General features: G+C 42.3%; 1 protein-coding gene across 2 annotated transcripts in view; it reads right to left on the reverse strand.

The window, feature by feature from the left end:
* Positions 1–1,576: 1,576 nt before the first annotated feature.
* Positions 1,577–22,603, reverse strand: part of camsap2b (calmodulin regulated spectrin-associated protein family, member 2b) — a 36,586-nt gene continuing 15,559 nt past the window's right edge. The window contains exons 5-22 of one of the 2 annotated variants that reach the window (XM_040142958.1): positions 17,991–18,132; positions 15,234–15,373; positions 13,545–13,635; positions 13,339–13,440; positions 12,528–12,597; positions 12,123–12,404; positions 10,311–11,040; positions 10,043–10,189; positions 9,723–9,954; positions 8,999–9,179; positions 8,195–8,897; positions 7,010–7,146; positions 6,583–6,797; positions 6,396–6,495; positions 4,671–4,736; positions 3,858–3,973; positions 3,636–3,754; positions 1,577–3,542 (exon numbers count right to left, since the gene is read on the reverse strand). In XM_040142958.1, the coding sequence (XP_039998892.1) occupies positions 3,243–3,542; positions 3,636–3,754; positions 3,858–3,973; positions 4,671–4,736; positions 6,396–6,495; positions 6,583–6,797; positions 7,010–7,146; positions 8,195–8,897; positions 8,999–9,179; positions 9,723–9,954; positions 10,043–10,189; positions 10,311–11,040; positions 12,123–12,404; positions 12,528–12,597; positions 13,339–13,440; positions 13,545–13,635; positions 15,234–15,373; positions 17,991–18,132 (3,873 nt within the window). In that variant the 3' untranslated portion in view covers positions 1,577–3,242. The remainder of the gene's footprint in view (positions 3,543–3,635; positions 3,755–3,857; positions 3,974–4,670; positions 4,737–6,395; positions 6,496–6,582; positions 6,798–7,009; positions 7,147–8,194; positions 8,898–8,998; positions 9,180–9,722; positions 9,955–10,042; positions 10,190–10,310; positions 11,041–12,122; positions 12,405–12,527; positions 12,598–13,338; positions 13,441–13,544; positions 13,636–15,233; positions 15,374–17,990; positions 18,133–22,603) is intronic. The other variant, XM_040142959.1, reaches the window with a different exon arrangement.

Consider the following 22,603-nt stretch of genomic DNA (forward strand, 5'->3'; position numbering starts at 1 on the left):
TCCTTGCTGGATCTTTCTCTGCCGCTCCGCAGCGGTTTGCTGCTGCTGCTGCTGCTGCTGCTGCTGCTGCCCAGCCCTGCCCGCTGCCCGCAGGAGCACCGCCTCCATCCATCCTCCAGACACATGAAACTTCACACCATCACACAATGTAACGGAGATAGGAGGGTGGTACGGAGAAGGGGTGCAGATTATGGCAAATATCAGAGTATTAAAATATACACACACACGCCAAAAGACAGAGGCGTGCAAAGGCGCTGAAAGTGGGGTCGCTTTTATTTTAGGTGCATCAGTGTCCTTTTCAGCTTTCAGCTTTCCTCGCTCATTGCCCGTCATGGACGGATTACTCAACAGGCCAACCGGGCACAGGTCCAGGGGGTCCCACAGCGTCAGGGAGCTCCTGCTTTCACCTGCAAAATATCCCAGAGGGAGATACAAAAGGACCACAAAGAGGCACAAAATAGTCCCCCAAAAAGCCAGAAATGACCACAAAGAGATGCAACCTGACCAGGAAGAAACAAGAAAGAACCACAAAGAGATGCAAAACAACACAAAACATCCACAGAGAGACAAAACAATGAGCACAGCCATGTCATTTGTGGCCATTTTGTGTCTCTTTCAGTCTCAGTGTCTTGCTCCTATGTATGTAGGCTGGGGAGCTTTTTACATGCCCAAGGGCCCTTTGCGTCAAAATCCGTCCATGTTGCCCGTTTGTATCACCTGGATCACCTGAATTATCTAAATTTGACTGAAAAGATGGAGGAAATGTCTGTAAGCTGTTAGTGCTCTCTGTGCCTGCAGTATCCTGTCTTCACTAGGACATGCCCTTTATGGCTCCTCCCGTGCGTCCCTACCATTTCACAGTCTCCAGTGCCTCCACACACAAGGTAGGTGGCCTCTTTAACCCTCCACATCACTTGTCAGAGCCAGTCTAAGTTGTTATAAAATGCCAAATTTAGTCAGTCCATGGAAAACCATTACAATAAAGTCACATTACACACACTATACACCCTGTATTTATATAGGAAGTGTTTATAGCGATATTTCTAAGAAAATCCTACTGTGCCTGTCAGTGTCCCACTACAGTGGTTCAAGGCAGCTTTCATTAATCCATAAAGTCAGGATGTGTCAGTTTTGAAAATTAACATGTAAAACTTACTATAATGAATTGATATCGAAAAATACAGGTTTTCTGAATAACTTATTAATGCTCTATTAAATAGAAGAGTATATAGTAATCACTGTCTGCCAGAATAACTTTTTGCTTATTTTTTCTTTTTTAGTCTTGGCAGAATTACACAGCAACTATGCCGATGTGTGCCTAGTCCTGCAGAGTATGTAGACCTATTGTAAGCTGTCTGTCCTTGTATATCCTACATGGCACATAATGAGCAAGGCCGTACTCACGATATCTGCTTAATGTCTGTCCGTTCTGGAAAAGGGATTATTTATGTTATTTACTTATGTATTTGAAAAGAACTAGAGAGTGATGTCACGTCAAACAGCAGAGTAAAGTACACTTGAGTCGCTCAAGATGGGAATATGAAATGAGACACCATGGGTACTGTTGATAGCTGGCATTTTAATAAAGCTCAAAGGATAAAAAAACAACAAAAATCCATGAACAGTTGAGAATATTTAGTTAACTAAAAAGAAAATGGATTCAGAGTTGGAAAAAATAGTATGATTTTCTCAGTTTACTTACTGGATTTCATACAATACCACAATAAAGCCTCATTAAGACTTTATATACATTGCCTCCTTGGCTACACTTTGCTCTCAACACACTTCATTCCACAACTGCACTGCTTCATCAGTACGCACCTCTACCAGGTAAAGGTCGCTACAAAAAATACTTCTATATGCCAAAATATATCTGTACAGTGTCAACTAATATTAAAGGAACATATGATAACAAATGTAACAGTAATGTAAAAGTAAAGTAACAAGCGGGACAGTCCTGAAGAGGGAACATCTTTGATTAGACTTAACGACAGTGGACAGGGTCTTGATGTGCTATCGTAAGTGAATTCATTTATGTACAATTGTGGACTACTTTGAGGGTAATTGAGACCTAATGGTTAAGACAATATCCACATTAAAGTGACATTTGGAGTATCTAGTATTTAGTTCCAACTTCAACACGGTCAGTGGTGATTAGTTAAATTACTCTTAGATCATTGCACAGACTGATGACACAGTGTGGGATTTCCGTCTATTCTAATACTGATGATAGTTTTATCAGTAATACTGTTGAGTGATCACACTTTTTGCATTTGTAGCACAATAAAAGGCCCCAAATGACAACAGACTAATACAGGTACATGATAAATTATAAAAGCTACTGAAAAGCTACTACAAGCTGACTTGTTCATTTTGAATGGAACTGCCATTATATACAAACTAATTTAACTTATATACGTATTGTATATTATGTTTCTCTGAATAAAATCTAAGATGCCTCTTTAAAATATCTTCAATAATAAATTAAGAGTCTATTGCAGGTGCTTTCCATAATTGTTTGATGTTACTCCGTTTGCACAATAATCTCATCACTTGACACTTTTGTAAAGTAAGTGCAATCGCCAACTGAGGTATTTTCCTCACTCTTCTTGGCACTTCACTATGCACACACATACACAATTTTGAACTGTTCAGAAGTTTTTCAGTTCACATGTAAAAAAAAAAAAAAAAAAACACATGCCTGTATAGCAGCAAAAAATGCTGCCTCTACCTGATCGCAGATCAGACAGGCCACCCTTTTAACGACCATGGAGGGGGCGTAATCTGATCCCAGATCTGTGTGTACGCACAACCTCTCCGGTACCAACACAGACTTTTTCAACAGGCGCTGACAAAATGACACCAACACTCACAGCGCACCCATATGACACAAAACAAGCATAAGGCCACACATGATCAACTTATAGAAACCAAACTGCCTCTTTCAGAGGCGTGACATTCAGTGCTTCAGTGGTTCAACTAGGTAAGGCATTGGTCCGCCTATTATTTTCTTCTCTTTTTTTTGGCACACAAGAACATTGATACACATGCTGACAAGTACACACTTGTGCCCCTTTTAAGTAGTCCAGAGTGTAACAGTCAGCTCTGTATTGTAACAACAACGTCTGAGAGGCCCACTTGTGTTCTACATTCCAGTTGTGATTTATAACAGTGGGACCACATGTCCCTTTAATGAAAAAGTAAAATCCACAAATTCTTCTGTGTTGCCCAACCATCTGGCACTACTTAGGGTGCAGTTTTTTGGGCGTCCCCTGCTTCTTGGTCTGCCACAGATGGCTGGCGATGGTGATGGCGTCCACACTGGCAGACATGGTTTTGGCTGGGATCTGGCTGAACTGCTTCCTGTCTGAGTTGTACTTGTAGAGGCCCTCAATCATCTTGGCCGTGATGCTCCTGGGCCCGATGCCGGCTAGTTTGGTGATCTCTTCGGTCTCGGGGCAGTAGGTGTACACAGACCTGAACTGGCATCCAGCGTCACGGAACAACACCAGGAAGTTATTGGCTTCGGATTTCTCCATTTCCTGCCGAAGATCGTAGAATGAAATCATTGTTACGTGTTCTCTTAACGCAAGAATAAACAAACACACACATGAACACACAATTGGTAAGCATACATCAAGTATCTTGTTTTTCTGCCCTTCGTTGACCTTGCCAGCCAGGCAGCAGTGAGCCAGGGCATTCTGGATGATGTGTTTGTTGGACTTGGCACTGGGCTCCTTGTAAAGTTTGGGTCCTGGAGGAAGGGAAGAAAGCGAGTTTGCCTCAACAGTTTGCAACAACAAAATGTCATGTTAAGTCTGTTATGTTATGTGTTAAGTAAACAGGAGGTCTTATACCTGTGTACTCATTGTTGGAGGGAGTGGAGGAGGTGGTAGAATCATTTTCCCAATCCTTTTCTCCATTACGACTCCCAGCCGAAGGACAAGAAGAAAAACCTTCTGCAGACTCTGGCCTGGAGACGATCACATACAACAAATGACACACACAAATATCACAAGAAACACATAAAGGTGGACACACATTTGCATGTACAGGGTATGAAAGCAGACAGCAACAGATTCCACGAACAGACGTGCACACACACAGATGTGAAACACACAGAGAGATGTGGCAAAACAAGGTCAGACACTGTGGCACAATTCTCCAAACCCTGCCTGTTGTCTTGCATTACATCGTACTGTACACACGCTGACAAAGCTGCACAGCTAGGGACAGAAAGGCATGTTCAGCCAAGCAAAGCAGAGTCTCTGTGCTGTCTTTATGGCTACTGCGAGAGAGATGAGCTCAAGTACTTGTGGAGGAAACAGCAAACACAGTGGTAAAGCGCAGAGCAGCCAGCATAGAGGAGAGAGCAAACAGTCTAAGAGCAATGCTGCAAAAAGCAAAGAGGATAAAGAGCAGGAGAACAGAGGCGGAAAACACTTCAGCCACTAAAGTCCAGTTTACTTTAATACAGAAGCAAGAACTACAATGATGGAATATGTGAAATTATTTTACTGTTGACAGTAAATTACTGTCTACTTTATGTGAGTCTGTGTTGAAAGACTGTCTAAGGAAATGGAGGCTAAACCAAAGTCACGTGGAGCTATATCTACATGGGTTTAACACATTTCATCTGCGGAAGCACTTCTTTTCAGAGCATTACTGACCTTCCCTTTCTTTCTTTGGGCGAGCTTAGAAAGAACGGGATATGTGCAGAAGCTATTTTATTGCCTCTGATGGATCCATGCAAAATTGAAGAAAAAGGAGAGAGGGATAAAAGAGAATCAAGATGCAGAGTGTAAGCCTCATAGGAGTGAAACCGTAGGACTTTAATAATAAGGAACAACATCCTCAACAACAAAACAACCCATTAAATCAAATTTTTTTAATATCTGGGTGACATAAAGGATATATAAGGTGGGAGTCTGAAGTTTTATAAGTTGAACTGTGGAAGCTCACATAACAATGGTGACATAAATAAATGAACGCAGTATTTGAAAAGGTAAAACTGAAATAAAAGTTTTAAATTACCGGCCAGACATAGCACACAGTGCACAGTATGGTAAAGATGCAAAATGCAAACTCTCATCAACTTAAAATTGGCCTTAACTTAATGGGATCATTGAGCCTCATTTGAAATTGGTGAACATGTAAAACAACCTGCTTCATCTGTGTACACATCATGTTAGAATCAATCTGCAGTGCAAAAGTATACTGTTGAAAAACCTGTGGCATCTTAAAAGATGAGAGCTCGTTAAGATCACGCTAAGCTAGCAGCAATGAATGCAGGTAGAATATTTGTTTTGCTTGTGCTTCTCACATCTGTGATTTTTAAATCGAGGGCAAGGTAAGAGTCTAAAATTCAGGCCACAGGCAGAGAGCGGGTCTGTTTTTTTTTTTCAGTTTTGTAATGCAATTATTCAAGTCGAGCAATTCAAATTAAAATAAAAATGATTCAAATTCAGCTTCTAGTGACAAATATTTCTGCCCATACACTCTCCATCCTCCTCTGGGACTGAATGGAAGTGTCCAGCTTCGACAGCCAAAGGCAGGATGCCAGATCTTAACTGGGCACAAACAACACATCTTATTTCTGAATATATACTGTAAACCAAATTTAGAGGGTAACTCTGCGGTTTGACTTGCCCATGGATAATTATCTGAGCAATCCCAATGAAAGATTTGTTTAGGTATACTATTTTCAGGCATGTTAATTAATCTATTACACAGTCATAGCATATCACCCTTTTGCCTAACTTCATATGGCTCCCATGCTATATCACCACATACGAACAGTTTTGGGACCATTTTATGTGAACCTGAAAAGCAACCTAAAGCTCTGTTTGCACTTTATCACTTTTTGTTTGTCAACAACCCCAGATCCCTGCAGCGCAATCCAAAACTGGACAGACACGAGATATAAACAGTTGCACGTACATATTGTAACCAAGATTTCTACAAAGCTTAACCTTATTTAGAACGGCCCCCAGAGCCGTACCAGCAGAGTCTGACAGGATTCTTATTCCTGTTTCAAAAGTAAAATAATCATCTAAGGTAAAACATTAATATTGTAACTCTCTGAGCATGACGAAAGAACTAAACCAATATGAATACGAAACCAACTGAATTGTGAAAACTGAATGTGAAAGTATATAGAGAGCTACATTTCAATGGAGAATCAAAGACAGTTTCAGAACAAATGAATTCAATTTCATAATATTACATTCGGTTTCAAGTGTATTGGAATTCAGTTCCAAACTAATAAATTCAATTTCAAATTATGTCATTCAAATTCAGTGATTTAACGCAATTATTCAAGTTGAGCAATTAAAATATAAATGATTTAAATTGAGTTGCTAGTGACACATATTTCTGCCCGTAATGAGTCTTACCTGCTGTTCTTCCTGTTATCTGGCTGGTCTCTATCGTTGTCAGCCAGATTGAGAGATGCCAAAGAAAAACTAGATACTGAGAAGCCTCGAGGACGCACCCCTGCAACAAAACCATAACATGAGGGTCAAGCACAGATCAGAGGCTGTGATAGTGTGTGTTTGTGCATGTGGTTTGTGTGTTGCTCACCTGTTGCTCTCACAGGGGGAGTAGATGACTCCATGACATCCCTGTGGATGGACTTGGGACGTGGCTTCTTCTTGAGACTTCCAGATCGAGGCTTGATTACTTCGTCCATGTCCTCCATCAGTTTGAGCTGCTTTCTCCTCAAATACTCATTCCTGATGTATTCCCTCCTGGCCTTCTCTTCATCCTTCTTTTGCTGCTCCTCCTCTGCTTTCAGCCTGGAGGAGGAGAGAAAGATTAGATCATAAACTTTTCAACTTAACGTTTTAAAAAAAATAAAGCATGATTTAACCTGCAACATCAGTACCTACATTTTTAATAACTGCACATTGGATCTAAAAAAACACGACATGTATTGATGCTATAAGCCTGGGGACAGTGTGGCTTTAAAGTTGGCAAATAGAACAGAAAGTGGGAAAGACAGACGGACCGTGCAGACTCCCTCTTCTGCTCCAGGTCCAGCTCCTGCTGATGCTTCTTCTCCTGAGCCTCCTTCTCCCTCCTCAGCCTCTTCTCCAGAAGTGCTGCTTTCTTTGCTGCCATGTCCTCTTCCCCTTTCGCATCATCCTGGTGTTTGACAGGCAGATAACACATGAATAAATAGGCCTAGTCTATAAAGGTGGTATGAGAACATGATGTGTAGATGTTTGTCATTTCTCCTCTCAAAATTTCAAACGTCTGAATGAGAAGATGCTGTCTCTTGATCGTTAATTTAAGTAAACAGTTTTAACAGGAAATAATTATATATTTCTATTTGAAATACCATGAGTCTGTGATCTGGCTTGCTTTTGGCCTAGAATCACTCATGTATTGTCTCTGATCAGCTCATGGCTCAACAGGCACATGATGTGCCAGGCTCACACAGTGTGAGATTCCTCCTGCTGCTGCTAGCTGCATACAGTACCATATGGCTGCATAGGCAGTTTGTCTGCAGTGGTTCCCAATCGGGGGGGGGGGGCACTTGGGATGACCAGGGGGGGGGAATGTGGAGTTAAACTAAGATGAATACATGCTTAAAATACAGGTGCAACTAATAACATTACTGCTGCATAGTATTGCAATTAATGATGAACAGTCATCATTAGTTTCACTTGTGCTTTTCCTGCTATGACAAGTGAAAATGTCTGCTGCGGAAAAGGTCTATGAATCGGATTTATTAGGGAACAATACAGAAATAAGAGCTGATCTGATAATAACAAGGCTGGATATATTCCTGCTAGCAGATTAACTAAGATGAAGAGACTTTTGACCAGGAGAGTTTAAAGCAATAATTAAACATTTTGGGCAGTAAGCTACCACCAGCAGCCAGTTAGCCTAGTTTAGCACAAAAACTGGGGACAGGGGGAAACAGCTAGCCTGGCTCTGTCCAAAAGTAACAAAACCCATGGCAGTCTCAGTCTTTATTTCCACAAAAAAAGTGACTACAAGCAGTGTGGAGTTAAAGTTTATGTGTCCAATTCAGCCCCTACCTACAGGTGAGTACAGAATTCAGTTCATGTTGCAGACAATGTTTAGAGAAACTACTAACGTTACATGGATTATCCTTGACATTAAAAAGATAAAAATATGTATATGTGTCTCTAAATATTATCTTATGTGTAATCATGTAGCTGACCTTGAAGAAGAATCCACAGCACATCTTTTGGTCATCTCCTCCGGCTTCTCCTTCTCCTGTCATCTCCCGACTGTGGCCTTCTGGAGGCTTCAGCCCAGACAGAGGCACCTCTACCAGGTCTCTCCTGTCCTGTGGGTCTCCTTTGACCCGGCTGCCTGCGGCCCCTTGGATCTCAGACACCGGCTGACACAACACCTCTGATGTCCTCGATTGTTTGACTTCACCCTTCGACTGAGCCTGCTCTGCCTCTCTCCTCTCCTCCTGTCGCTCATCTTCCTTCTCTTTGGCTGCTTTAGTCGGAGGCTGAGGAGTGCCAGCACTCTTCTTTGCCACTTTCTCTTCTTTGTCTTTGGTGTTTTCTCTGTTGTCCTTGGCCTCTTGGTTCTTGCTTTCCCGAGACCCCTCATCATGGCCCAAGTAGGCAGAAGAGCTGAGCTGGGTTTGGCTGGGGGTGAAACGCCTCAGTCTTGGTAAGCTGTCCACTGAAGTGGGGGTGTTGAGCATTCGGCGGAAGGGGGTGACTTTCAGATCATTTGGTCGTGGAGTCCGAGGCGTCCTGGCATGGAAGGAGGCTGGCCGCCGCTTGATGCCAGCTGGGGAACGATTGGGAGCGCGGGGAGACCCGGAAGAAGACAGGATGGGAGACAAAGACCCGACCGAGCCTCGGCCTGTCACACTACTGCTACGCAACTCACGGAGCTGCCTGTGTGGGAAAAATATCCACAAACACATGTAAGTGTTCACAAGATGATGGTAAAAATGATTGTTCTGATGATATTATTAATATCTGACATTAAGTGATACCTGTGCGGAGATGGAGCAGGAGGAGGAATGACCCAGGTTTGTTGTTGCTCTCTCATGGCCATGATCTTCTCCTGCTGCTGGGCCAAACGCTGCATTTCTGTCTGCAGGAAGCCCAGTGACGTGTTCAGTCTCTCAATGGAGCGTGTGTATTCTGCAACGTCAATTTCTCCTGGACCAACACCTGTATCGCCACGTTAAATACAAGGGACAGTCAGTCAATTTCCAATTTTATCAGTTTTCATAATGCCCGAAAGCATCGTGGACAGTACCACTCAGATATACATAGTGTGTTATGCTATCATATTTTTCTTAATTTGTGGTTTCACACTGAAACAGTTAGTTGATTAACTGATTTCTCCACAGGTTCACACGCCTGGGTCGCGGACAGGTACTGAGTCTCGGAACATTTTCTACTAGGCCACAAGAATTTATATGATCTGTCAAAAAAAGCTGAATAATAATTTACTTCATAGACTGTTATAGGCTATTTTTAGTATGGCTAAAGAATGCCAAACTTGTTCTGATGTGCGGATTGGTACTTTTCTCTGTTTTATGTCATTGGAAATTGAATATCTTCACGTTTTGGACTGCTGGTCTGACACAACAAGCAATTTCAAGACCTTGCCTTATGCTTTGCATAATTCTGTTCAGCATTTTTCACTATTTACTAACATTTTATGAACTGACAGATAACCCAGTAACTCCTGTTGTTGGGGTTACCCACCTCCACCATCTTCACAGGGGGATTTCGGAGCTGCTCCATCTGGTTTGCACCTCTCTGCCCGCTCCATGTTGCACATGCTGCTTTCCTTTGAGGATGTGAGTGGCTCTGGGGAAGGTGTTTGTGCTCCCCCTGAGCTCGGGCTGAGGGGGGCGGTGACTCCTTTCCTTCTCACAACATTTAGAAAGGCCGTTCTGCCCATCCTCTGGCGATGGCGAGTAAAAGCTGCTTCCACCTGGAAAACGCAAAGGGAGCAACATGATGTGTACACTTATATTTGAATATATATTACTGGCTGTCTCTCCTCCTGTACATCTGTTTACCTTCTTCTTCTGGGCTTCAATGGCTCTGCGTTTCTCTTCCAGCTTCATCCTCAGTTGGATCATCTCTGAGGCTATGAGGTTGGAGGGGTCTCTGGGGGAAGGTGTTACTGGGGAGGGAGATGTGATCGGCAAAGGAGGTGTAGAGATCTAGGAAAAAGTGCAAAGATCATTTACATGAATTCTATGTCAACCCACATCACTTCAAAATTACATTTCTACCTCTGCAAAAAAACGTGAAAGAACAAATGACACAGATTAGGTCACAAACCTGAGGAGAAATGTTTTTACTCAAGTTTGTATATGGTACATTGAGATCTGAACTCTCTGGCGTGGTTCCTCCACTACTCCTCCCCTCCAACTTCCTGAACTTCTGCTCAGCAAAGCTCGTCATCCGCACCATGCCTCCTCCAGAGCCACCAGAGGACGAGGCAGGGCTGACGCTGTGAGATCTGGGGAGTGTGGGTGCTAAGCTGGAACAGGGGCTGCTCCTGTCACCTCCATCTCCCCTGTCACCCCCAGGATTAGTGTCACCAAACCCTTTCCGCCCTCCTTCCCTGTTTCTCTCCCTCTCCGGCTGCTCAGGCAGAGGGCACGACCTGGTCATGGCCTCACAGTCTGGGTCTATATCTGAATAGTCTCTCAGTGAGGAGGAGTCCTCATCCAAGCTCTGGATGTCCTCTGTCCTCACATGGATGCCCGTGTCAACTTCATCAGTGGACATAGAGTTGGGGTCGTGGTCATTCAGCTGAGCCTTTGCTGAACCCAGGTCATCTCCTTGACCTTGGGCTCCTGGAGGGTCCGAAGGCGCCGCACCGTGGAGAAAGAAGGCATTGTCTCCATCCTCCACGCCCAGGCTAGCGTGGGGCCTTTCGGTGTCATGGATAATCTTCAGGGCCTCCTCAATGCTCGGAGGCGTTGATGGGCTGATGTGGCCACTGTGGTTTCCATGGTGATTGTTGGAGCTGTGGTTGCCGTCTTGGAGGACTCCATTGGAGTACCTAGGGAATAATAAATGAAATTATAGTTGATTAAAGGGACAGTCTTGCTGGGGTGAAGGGGTTACTATTTTTCTTGCTTATGTCCGATAAATTGCTAGATGCCCTCCTTATCTTTATGTCTGTTCGTGCAGTTTGAACATATTTTTAACTCAAAGATTAGCTTTTTTGCTTAGCTTGATTTATTAAAAAGCATTTCTTCTAAAAGGTAGGGAAATACTGACAAATGTGTAATCATGAGAGAAGATGGATGGCTGGTTTAACGTACCGTCGAGTGATTTCTGTCATTCTGAAGCTTTTGACTTTACTATTAACAAAAACATTTGATGAAATCACAACTCAAATCCACATCTAAAAGGTGTAGACACAAATATGTTTGTTTCGGAAAAGTAATTCCAACTATTCAGTAATTTTTCAGATTTTGTAAAGGCATGTATTTGTGAAAAATTTTTAGTATGAGGTGAATAAATGCAAAGTATGAAAACATTAGGACTGGAGACTGCTATAAGTGCAGCTATAAGTTGAGGAGCAGCACAGAGAAAGCAACTGACAGTGAATAGGGTGCTGCAGGCACTAGCATGGATGTAACTATAAATGTTGGCTTTTTAATACACTAAACTACCACCTATGTATGCAAAAAAAAAAACTTTTCAAGGGGGTAATAAAACAATTATTACACACTAAATAAACAAACAAATAAATAAATACATAAAAAACATACCTTTGCTTAGACTAACTTCTCAGTCCAACATTTTTTAAAATTATTTTTAATGGCATATAGGATGTTTACTTGTTGTTGTTGTACAGCTACTTAGACTGTTCAACTGACACTGACCTACTCTGTTTTGGAAGTACTGAGCATGGTAAGGTTCCCCCTTGTGCCGCTGGGTACTTTGCACATTGCACATTGCACTCATTATACTTTCAATATTGTACACAGAGTTATAAAAAGCCAACTAATAATTAATTTCATGTTAAAAAAAAAAAACAAGACCCTGTCCTTTTCAATTGAAAATAGGAAATTTAGAGGACAGATATTTCTATTATTTAAAAGTCGTAACCTAACACATCCCACTCGGCTGTACCTGCTTTGGTTCTTGACTGACAATGTGATGTTTCGCCCCAGGGGTTTGTGGGAGGTGAAGTCCTCATCCTCCTCTAGTATGTGTCTGCTCTGGCCATTTACATTGACAGGCATGAGGGAGAGGTGGCGCTTCATGCCTCCCCGGGATGCATAGTGAACTTTGAACCCAAGACCGTCACTGCTGGCCGAGCGGGTCATACCTCTGAGGGAGTGAGCTTCACAGGGTGGCACAGTTGGGTCTCCGTCCAGAGGAATCTCAAAGGAGATTCCCCGAGAGGAGGAGCTGAGAGAGGCAGAAAGTTTACAGTTAGTTCAACAGGGAAACAACAGGCCACCTAAAGTATGTAAGTCAGTGAAGGAATGCTTTTGTGGGGCTGATTTCATATACCAGATTTCACATACTAACCGTTTTTCTTTGGGCCATGTCCCAACACAGCCATCCACGTAGGACATGGAGGTAGATCTCTTCATTACTCCTGTTGCAGAGACAGAGCAGTTTTTCTTGACTTTATTACTGTATTGCATTTATCAAATCCCTCCTGCTTTCACAACTCAATAACAAATGACGCAGTGAGTCTATCAAGTACAGATTTTCTCCCAGCTAGCCTGAACTGTCTGCTCCACAACGCACCTTCTGGCTACTGATTCCAGGTTATATTTTTCTTCAATAACTCATACTGTATAAATAATAATAGCTATTTATTTAAGTAAATGGCTTGAAGGCAATAGGAAGGCATAAAAGCTACTGTGTGGCAGTAAATCCGCCACTAGAGGGCCTCTGGTTTCAAAACATCACATCCACACATTCTTCCACTGTTCTGTATTCATGCTGCAGGTAACTGCTTACAGTAGCAATCATGTCATTTTATTTTCCAAAAGTGCCACAAGAGTATGTAAGGGTGAACTCAAGAAAGTTGAGGACAAACTTTTTTTTGTAGAATCTGTATTGAAAAGGATAGTGGTATCAAGGCCCCTGGTGTATTTACAAGTGAGGAACATGAACCAGTCCAAAATAGCATTGTGACATCTCTGCCTGCATGGTCACTAAAGATATGCAACAAATCACTGCTTTCAGTGACCCAGGTAGTTTTTATCCACACTATGGTTTTACCCTGGCAAACACATATGTAAACTACATTAACTTGGAATACCACTGATTAGCCAGCAATTAGAAAATAGATTTGTCCAGACTCTAACTGATAAAAGGAATAATTTACCCTCAACAGGGGTGTTCTCTGGGCTGTCAGGTCTGTCTGCATAGCTCTGTTTGACTGGACTGGATACAGGAGCCATATTTCTAGAAGACAACGGCTCACAGGCTGCAGAAGAAAACATAAAACACTGTATGTCATACATTCAATATTAAGTTGTTAACAGTTAACAAACTGCAGGCTGATGCAATTATTGTGAAGTTGTACTGTACCATTTGGGTCGAAGACTCGGGGCTGTACAAATGAGGGTTTAACCACTTCAAACCACCAGAAGAGCTCAGCCATAAACACCAGATAATTACTCTGCAAGACCCCATACACACACACACACACACACACACACACACACACACACGCACGCACACACCTTTGTGGTTAATGTTGCAGTCATAAATGTAGTTATCCATTAATGTCATTAGCACAACGTTTGTCTCTACAGTCACAGCTCCTCCTCCCCTTTGCGTCTCCATAAAGATAAGCTACAACAGCAACTTGACAGATCAGTAAGGTCTAGGCCTGCCAACTGTTGCTAGGTAACAGGCTCAGGTGTGTGTGTTTGTGTGTAGCTGAATGTCTGTACATGTTTCATTGTTGTAGTTACCCATACACATCTTGAAACCTGCCAAAACACCATCTGGAGTTGTCACATATGCACAGATGGATGCACAAAGCAGCAAGTGAGTAACCCCCATCAATGATAAATGCACAGTATTATAAACAGAAATAATCTGGGGGCTTATACAGATGATTTCATCTGTAGGGAACACAGACAAGTTCTTTTCTTTCTATCATAGTAAAAAAAAAGGAACAAAAAGGCCAAAACCAACAAAAGCTGGGATGTCTATCCCTATAAACTGCTGCTGCACTTTTCCTGTGTATGTTTGTTTTGGAGGCAGGATAGTACACTGCTCAAATTGGATATACAACTTTTCTTTCCATGTAATATATTACATGTATAGACACACACACACACACACACACACACACACACACACACACACACACACACACACACACACACACACACACACACACACTGATTAAGATTCAGTAAGAAGTAAGTTTGTGGTGAATGGACAGTGTGCCAGAACCTTTAGTTGCTCTCCACAAATGTTTCTCTCCCTTTTCTCTCCTCCTTTACTTTTACTATTGTAGCACCATACAGTCAACATACACACACTATATGCAATGTGGATGAGAAAAGAAGTGAGAAAGAGAGAAATACAGAAAAAAGAGTGCACAAGTGTGAAAATCTGCTGTGTTGTTTTGAAGAATGGTAAGTCCCAGTCAGCTTGGACCGTGACTTGAATCCGAATGTTTCTACCCACGCTCTCCGCATACTATTTACCCACACTGGCTCTGCTGCTTCTTAAGTCAGGCTGGCACAGAGATGTTGTTAAAGTTGTACGGTAAGGCTTTTATTAATCAGAAACAAATGTGTGCATGTAATGGGGATATCTCTGCTTGAGGATTGAGTGAGTCAGCAGTGGTGTTGTCCCTAAAGATCACAGATTTTGTTGTTTGATAAAAACAGCAGGGATGTGGAAGGGAGAGGAACAAGAGAGGCAGGCAGAGACGGGTCAGGACTGTGAATCTCCTCTGAGCATAGTCTATGCTCTGTGTAAGAGAAAGGGGGAGTCATTTGGCCTGCAGTGTCTGTACTATAAAAGCAGCAACACGCACACATACACAGGCTGTCATATTCATTTAATCTGGCAGTGAAGCCATACCCACTGTAGCAATGACTCATTTTTGCCGGTTTGTAATTTCCCACCCTTGTTCTCTTTACTCCCAAATCATCCCATGTTTTGACTCGCTCCTCTGAATCTCCATCATAAAAACAGCACTTTCCACATCTTCCACATACATCTATATTAATATCTGAATACTGATCTCCCTACCTTTATGGATGCATGTGTGTAGAGCATGTCCTCCAGGCTGAAGTGGCAGCAGTGGTTGAGGTTGTTCTTGCAGAACTCCTGCACCAGCTGGAGGTTGTACAGACTGTCAGCCAGTGACATGGTCTCCTTGAGGCAGACATCTACTCAGCCAGGGGAGGGGTCACACACACACACACACACACACACACACACACACACACACACACAAACACACAAACACACACACACACACACACACACACACACACACACACACACACACACACACACACGCACACACACAAAAACAAACACACACACAAGGGAGGGTTGATAGAAAAGGCCAGACAGGAAGTAAAGGAAAAGATAAGGCAGAGTTTATGTTTAGAAAAAGAATAGATGAGAAGAAAATTACCCTACTTTTCAAACTGGTATTTGTGCAATATACAGTAGGTAATTTGAATCACGCAAAATCCTTGAAACAAGTCATGACACAAGTTTTAAAAACCGCCTTCAGCCCCCTCTGGATGAATCATCAGGATTTTTATCCCCTGAGTTGTGTAAGGAGAGCCCATGCTTGTGTAGGACGTCTGACAAAAGGGAACAGATCAGGGACTGGAAACCAAACATTACAGTACTTTACATTACTGTACTTCTTCATTATTTTTAGATTAAATCAAGCTGCCAGCAAGCGATATAAATGAAGTTTAACCCACTTCCACATCTGGTCCACATGTGTGTGAGCTGCCTGTGAACTACAGTCAATCCCAAGAGTCTCTGACCACCGACACAAGAGTTGTTTATCTTTGAAATAGCAGCCAGCTATTCCTCCAACGGTTCTCCGTCACATACCCCTCGTGACCAATCACAACCCAGCCCAGGGCATTTTTAGAAATAAGGGCGCAGGCGAGCTGAGAGGAAACAAGTCTTTGTTTCTCTTTGTCTCGCTCGCCTTCTCCATGTCTGTCCTGAATCCTGCCTTACAGTGTCTTTCTTTATTCATCATCCTCGACAGATTCTCTATTTGACAGTAAATACTGAAAGTTATTGTGTTTTGGTTAAGGATTAGGATGAGAATTTTGCCTACTGATGCCTATAAAACACTATAAACTACACATAATGCTGTCAGACAAGGGCAAATGGATGATAAATACAGTCTTTGTTTCAAGCACCCTGCTCAAATGTATGGTGGCAGTTACAGCAGCAATGAGTGCAGAAGACAGCGTCCTTTGTGTTGTCCAGATGAGACTGAAAATCACTGTGGTTAGCTCATTGTATGCCATTTAGAACTGACTTTGGTCTTGTGTGTTTACTTTTTGGAATAATTACAATAAAAGAGGGTGAGAGCGGTGAATGTGTGGGTGTGGTTACCGATTAACCCTACCTTCCAGTCTGACGGCCTGTGGGCAGTAGAAGTGCAGCAGGGCTGTCAGGGCGCAGCCGTCTGTGTTGTCCTTCAGCAGGTTCTCCACCAGGGGGAGTGATGGAGCGCTCCTCTGCTGGGCATGCTCCCTCCTGTAGCGAGCCTGAAACCATGGCAACGGCACAGCGACATCACCCATATGTGTTGGGGTGGATATTTACGGTTGGAATTTGGTGCAAACATCTGCAGACAAACTTTTATCTATATGCACCACTGCGCACACACACAACTCAATCTCTCTCTCACACACACACACGCGCGCACGCACACACACAAAAACAAACACACACACAAGGGAGGGTTGATAGAAAAGGCCAGACAGGAAGTAAAGGAAAAGATAAGGCAGAGTTTATGTTTAGAAAAAGAATAGATGAGAAGAAAATTACCCTACTTTTCAAACTGGTATTTGTGCAATATACAGTAGGTAATTTGAATCACGCAAAATCCTTGAAACAAGTCATGACACAAGTTTTAAAAACCGCCTTCAGCCCCCTCTGGATGAATCATCAGGATTTTTATCCCCTGAGTTGTGTAAGGAGAGCCCATGCTTGTGTAGGACGTCTGACAAAAGGGAACAGATCAGGGACTGGAAACCAAACATTACAGTACTTTACATTACTGTACTTCTTCATTATTTTTAGATTAAATCAAGCTGCCAGCAAGCGATATAAATGAAGTTTAACCCACTTCCACATCTGGTCCACATGTGTGTGAGCTGCCTGTGAACTACAGTCAATCCCAAGAGTCTCTGACCACCGACACAAGAGTTGTTTATCTTTGAAATAGCAGCCAGCTATTCCTCCAACGGTTCTCCGTCACATACCCCTCGTGACCAATCACAACCCAGCCCAGGGCATTTTTAGAAATAAGGGCGCAGGCGAGCTGAGAGGAAACAAGTCTTTGTTTCTCTTTGTCTCGCTCGCCTTCTCCATGTCTGTCCTGAATCCTGCCTTACAGTGTCTTTCTTTATTCATCATCCTCGACAGATCCTCTATTTGACAGTAAATACTGAAAGTTATTGTGTTTTGGTTAAGGATTAGGATGAGAATTTTGCCTACTGATGCCTATAAAACACTATAAACTACACCTTATGCTGTCAGACAAGGGCAAATGGATGATAAATACAGTCTTTGTTTCAAGCACCCTCTTCAAATGTATGGTGGCAGTTACAGCAGCAATGAGTGCAGAAGACAGCGTCCTTTGTGTTGTCCAGATGAGACTGAAAATCACTGTGGTTAGCTCATTGTATGCCATTTAGAACTGACTTTGGTCTTGTGTGTTTACTTTTTGGAATAATTACAATAAAAGAGGGTGAGAGCGGTGAATGTGTGGGTGTGGTTACCGATTAACCCTACCTTCCAGTCTGACGGCCTGTGGGCAGTAGAAGTGCAGCAGGGCTGTCAGGGCGCAGCCGTCTGTGTTGTCCTTCAGCAGGTTCTCCACCAGGGGGAGTGATGGAGCGCTCCTCTGCTGGGCATGCTCCCTCCTGTAGCGAGCCTGAAACCATGGCAACGGCACAGCGACATCACCCATATGTGTTGGGGTGGATATTTACGGTTGGAATTTGGTGCAAACATCTGCAGACAAACTTTTATCTATATGCACCACTGCGCACACACACAACTCAATCTCTCTCTCACACACACACACACACGCGCGCGCGCAAACACACTCGCAGACAAGTAAGTGTTGATTTGAGGAATTTCAAACACAGGATGGGATTCAGGCTCAATTCAAATAATGCAGATTAAAATGATCATGCAAATAATCAGACACAACATCTAGAATGACATAGTCATCTTAAATTTACATGGTTAAAAAAAGATGCAATCATAACACTTCACTGTTTTTGTTTTTGAGGAGTGGTTAGTTTTCTAGGTGGAGCGCAAGGAACAAAATGCATGCTAGCAAATGAATGGTGTGTACTATCATACATCTACTGCGCAATTCACTGGCACTGAGTCAGTATAAACCTCCATTGTGGTGCTGTAGCAGACAGTTCATGTGATTTAGGGTTTAATAATAATCTTTGTTAGCACGTTTCCTGTCTGCAGGTCTTCTGTACATCTCTCTGGGCTTGTAAAAACCACAGAGACACCACTACTACATATGCCTTCAGGGCATCAGTGCTCCCAGTTTGCCCGTAAACACACAAGAGTGGTGTCACGTCTGCATTTTACAACAGATATGATGAAAGCTTCAATCACAGCAACTCTCACTGACAGCCTCTCAGTCTGTGTGCTGAGGAACAAAATGTTGTCCTTCATTTTGGTTTGGTTTGCATAAACACATAATAGAGGACATCTTTGGCTGTTTTTTTTCGTCACAGCAGCCAATTTAAACTCACGCAACAGAGGAAAAAATAAAATTTGCGACTGTTTTCAGTGCACAATGCAGACAACAAAAATGCCAAATCAAACCAGAAATCTGGTGTTGATATAATCGTGCTACAATCGTTACTATATTCGTGGACTGTACTTGTTCTTCTAGGTACAGTTACCTACCATGAAAGTTAACCAAGTTCAACATAGTTACTATGTCATTAATCAGATTCCAAGGACTGTGCAGACCAAGGTTGGGGTAGGATAGGGTTGGGGGGTGTCTGACCAATGTATGATGGGGCTCAGGGCCACATGCAATGACAAACAAGAGAATTTTGGGGGGACGGGGTTGGGGGAGGGGTTGTTGAGGGATGTTTCCTTGCAGGTTTGAGATTAAATAGAGATTAGGTAGATTATGATGTTTGTTGAAGAGGAGCTCTTCAGAATGGATGGACTTACAGGTACTAATTTCCAGTACCATTTGCTCGGAGACTTGATGGTGGATGATGATTAGACAAAAACAGGAGAGAGTGGGAGAGGAAAAAAAGGTTCACTACTACAGCTGAAACTGGGTGACCAACCCAAATCTATTAACATTGGAACAAACTCAGAAAGTGCATGTCCAAAAGAAGTTACAGGAGATGAGGTTGTTTTAATAAAAAGTATAGCCCTAAAATCATCATGTAAGGAGCAATAAAAATGGACTGTCTGTCACACCTAAAACACATGACAAACACAGCCTTTCCTCTTCAGGGAAACCATTAAACCCTCCTGCTTCTATAGCTAATGGTAAAGTACCTGAATATAGCTGTATACACGGAAATCTTTGACTTTTGGCTAAAGTATTTGCTCATAATTAACAAAACATGAACAGACCAATCACCAAAGTCACCAGGATTCATCCTCTGGGGACCATGAATGTCTGTACAAAATGTAATTGAAATAGTTGTTGAAATATATCAGCCAGGACCCAAATGGTAGACTGACAGACCGACATTGCGATCTATAGGGCCCCTCTGCTGTCATGGCTAAAAATATATTATTCATACAAAATGTAGATTTCACCTCTCTATACCAGGGAAATCCATGCAAGGTATATCAGTGTAAGACTAAAGCCTTCTTGTGAGTCGCTGTTCAACCACGTTCAAGTCTGTTCCAAAGCCAGATTTTTTTAAACTTGGTTATGTGCAGTAGCTCATGAGAAAAAAAAGAAAAAAAAAAAAGCAGAGTTAAAAATAAAAATATATCTCGTACTGTTAGGAAATCCTTTAAAAATGTGGCACCAAAATCTTATCACTCATGTCTTGGACTCTGTCCCAACATTCCACCAAATCTTATTGAAATTGTTGAAAAGTTTTGGAGATATAATGCAAACTAATAAACTGACCATAAGTGGGACATAAAAGTCAACCTCCTTTGTGAGGTCAAAGCTACAAACAGAAAAAGAACTTTCCACTCAGCCGTATGTGTAGGCACCTGTGTTAAGCGCGAACATTCACAGTATCCACACACACAAAAATGTTGGGCACTTAGTCATAAGACCACAGTTGAAGATCTTTCACGCCATCCCAGAATAGATTAAATTTACTGAGAAGCGTCTTGTGCTCAACCTTTAGTGTGTTTGTGTGTGTGCGCAGGCATATGTGTGTGTGGTTGTGTGTGTGTGAAATTATCTCCTCTGAGTATGTCCTACTCAGTGAATAGGCTTCTGTTGAAGTTGATAATGCAGAGGAGAGCTGTATGATGGAGCATGGAGTAGGAAAGCAGCTGACTGACACTGACCTCACAGCGTATTCCTCACACTCTTTAATAGACTTTCTTCTTCCCTTGGTTTAACTTGTTGCCTCTAACAAAGCCTGAGTGTGTATTTGTGAGCTACTGTGAGGTAGGTCACAAACCCCATGTGCATTATCAGCTTACAGAATGACCGTTGATTGGCAGTGATCTCTCTCACTATATTGACACAAAAACCATACAATGAGAGGGAGAAAATAAACCAAAGAAACTCAGACAGCAGATAAAAGCTCCTTCAAAACTGATTTGGCTGCACATGACATACTGCAGCCCTTTGAAGCGCAAGTTTATTTTGCTCCGTATGAGAGAGAAGAAACACACTCAACACTGACACAATGTTTGTCCACTGGTCAGTCCAACACTTTTGTCCAGCCTCAAATATCTGGACAATTATCGGATGATTTGCCATGAAACTGTGTACAGACATTCACAGTGCCCAAAGGATAAAGCCAACTGACTTTGGTGATCCCTAACTTTTCTCCAGCGCCAACCTGACGTTTACATTTGTGGTTATGAGTGAAATGTCTTGACAAATATTGGATGAATTGTCATGAAATTTGGTGTACACATTCATGTTTCACTCAGGATGAATTTTTAATAACTTTGCTATTTTATCGTGAGCTACTACACATAACTGAATTTTAAAAAAATTAGTCTGTGGAAAAAACTTGTGTCATGTCTCAACTGCAACTCACTACAAGTTGTAGCCTTAAAGTGGGACATCTTGTAAGGACATACCTGAATTTTGAATCTGAATTTTATATGATTGATTTATTTTTAGCCATGACAGCAGTGTGGCTCTGTCTGTCTGTTGGTCTGTCAGTCCTCCACTGAAATTTCTCAATGGGATGGATTGCTTTGAAATTTTATACATCTCCCCAGAAGATGAAGATGAATTCTACTGTCCCTTGATTTTTTCTTTGGCACCATCATCAGGTCAAATTTTCAATTTCTCCAATACTTTGGTGTATTACCAAACACTTGCAAAACTAATGACATTCCCAATCCTCAGGTGTACTTTGTGTTTAGCCAATTAGCAAATGTTAGCATGCTAACATGCTCTAACTAAAATGGTGAGCGTGGTAAATATTACACCTGCTAAAGATCAACATGGTAACATTGTTCTAGCATTAGCATTTAGCTCAAAACACTGCTATGTTTAAGTACATCCTCACAGCACAGCTTGCTTCGCTGTAGTTTTACTGACTTAAGTCGAAAGTTAGCATACTGTTCAGCCCAAGCTACCTTTGAAGCCTACAGGTTTACTCCATGGCTATTATGACTGGCGGTTATTTACATTTAAATCTAAATCAGTTTCAATCACTGTTTACCTATTTGAGTTTGTACTGAATTGCAGGAAGTTTACCTACCCATTCCCATTTGTCACAGTTGAATTTTATATTTGCCTGTGAACACATACTCGCATTGAGATAATATTTCTTTTTCCATTTTTTAACCTTTACCCTTTTGTCACCGTTGTAGAGCACCGACCTGAGGCAGGTGTTGTGACCTGATAAGGCAGTGTGGAGTAGCTTCATGGTTAAGTGAGTTGAGGAGAACGGTAGCTGACTGCTGTGTGCTTGTCCCAGTAGACTGACTCGTTGTGTCACATGGATCTTACATAACTACAAGGCCTGCAGGATGACAACACTGTCTCCATCTGTCTCTTACTCTCTTTTGCTACAGCTGACAAAGTTCCCGAGTGTCCGTCTCCGCGTCTTCAACCCTTGTGTCATTTCTCCCTTTTCCCTCTCTCTGATTATCCCTCCTCACTTTTCCTCTCTCTTTTCCCCCCTCTGTGTGTCAGCCTTTCTCTCCTTCTCCGCTCTGCAAATTTTAACAGCCATGTCATG

This window comes from Xiphias gladius, chromosome 14 (assembly GCF_016859285.1).
Source record: "Xiphias gladius isolate SHS-SW01 ecotype Sanya breed wild chromosome 14, ASM1685928v1, whole genome shotgun sequence".
NCBI classification, from domain to species: Eukaryota; Metazoa; Chordata; class Actinopteri; order Istiophoriformes; family Xiphiidae; genus Xiphias; species Xiphias gladius.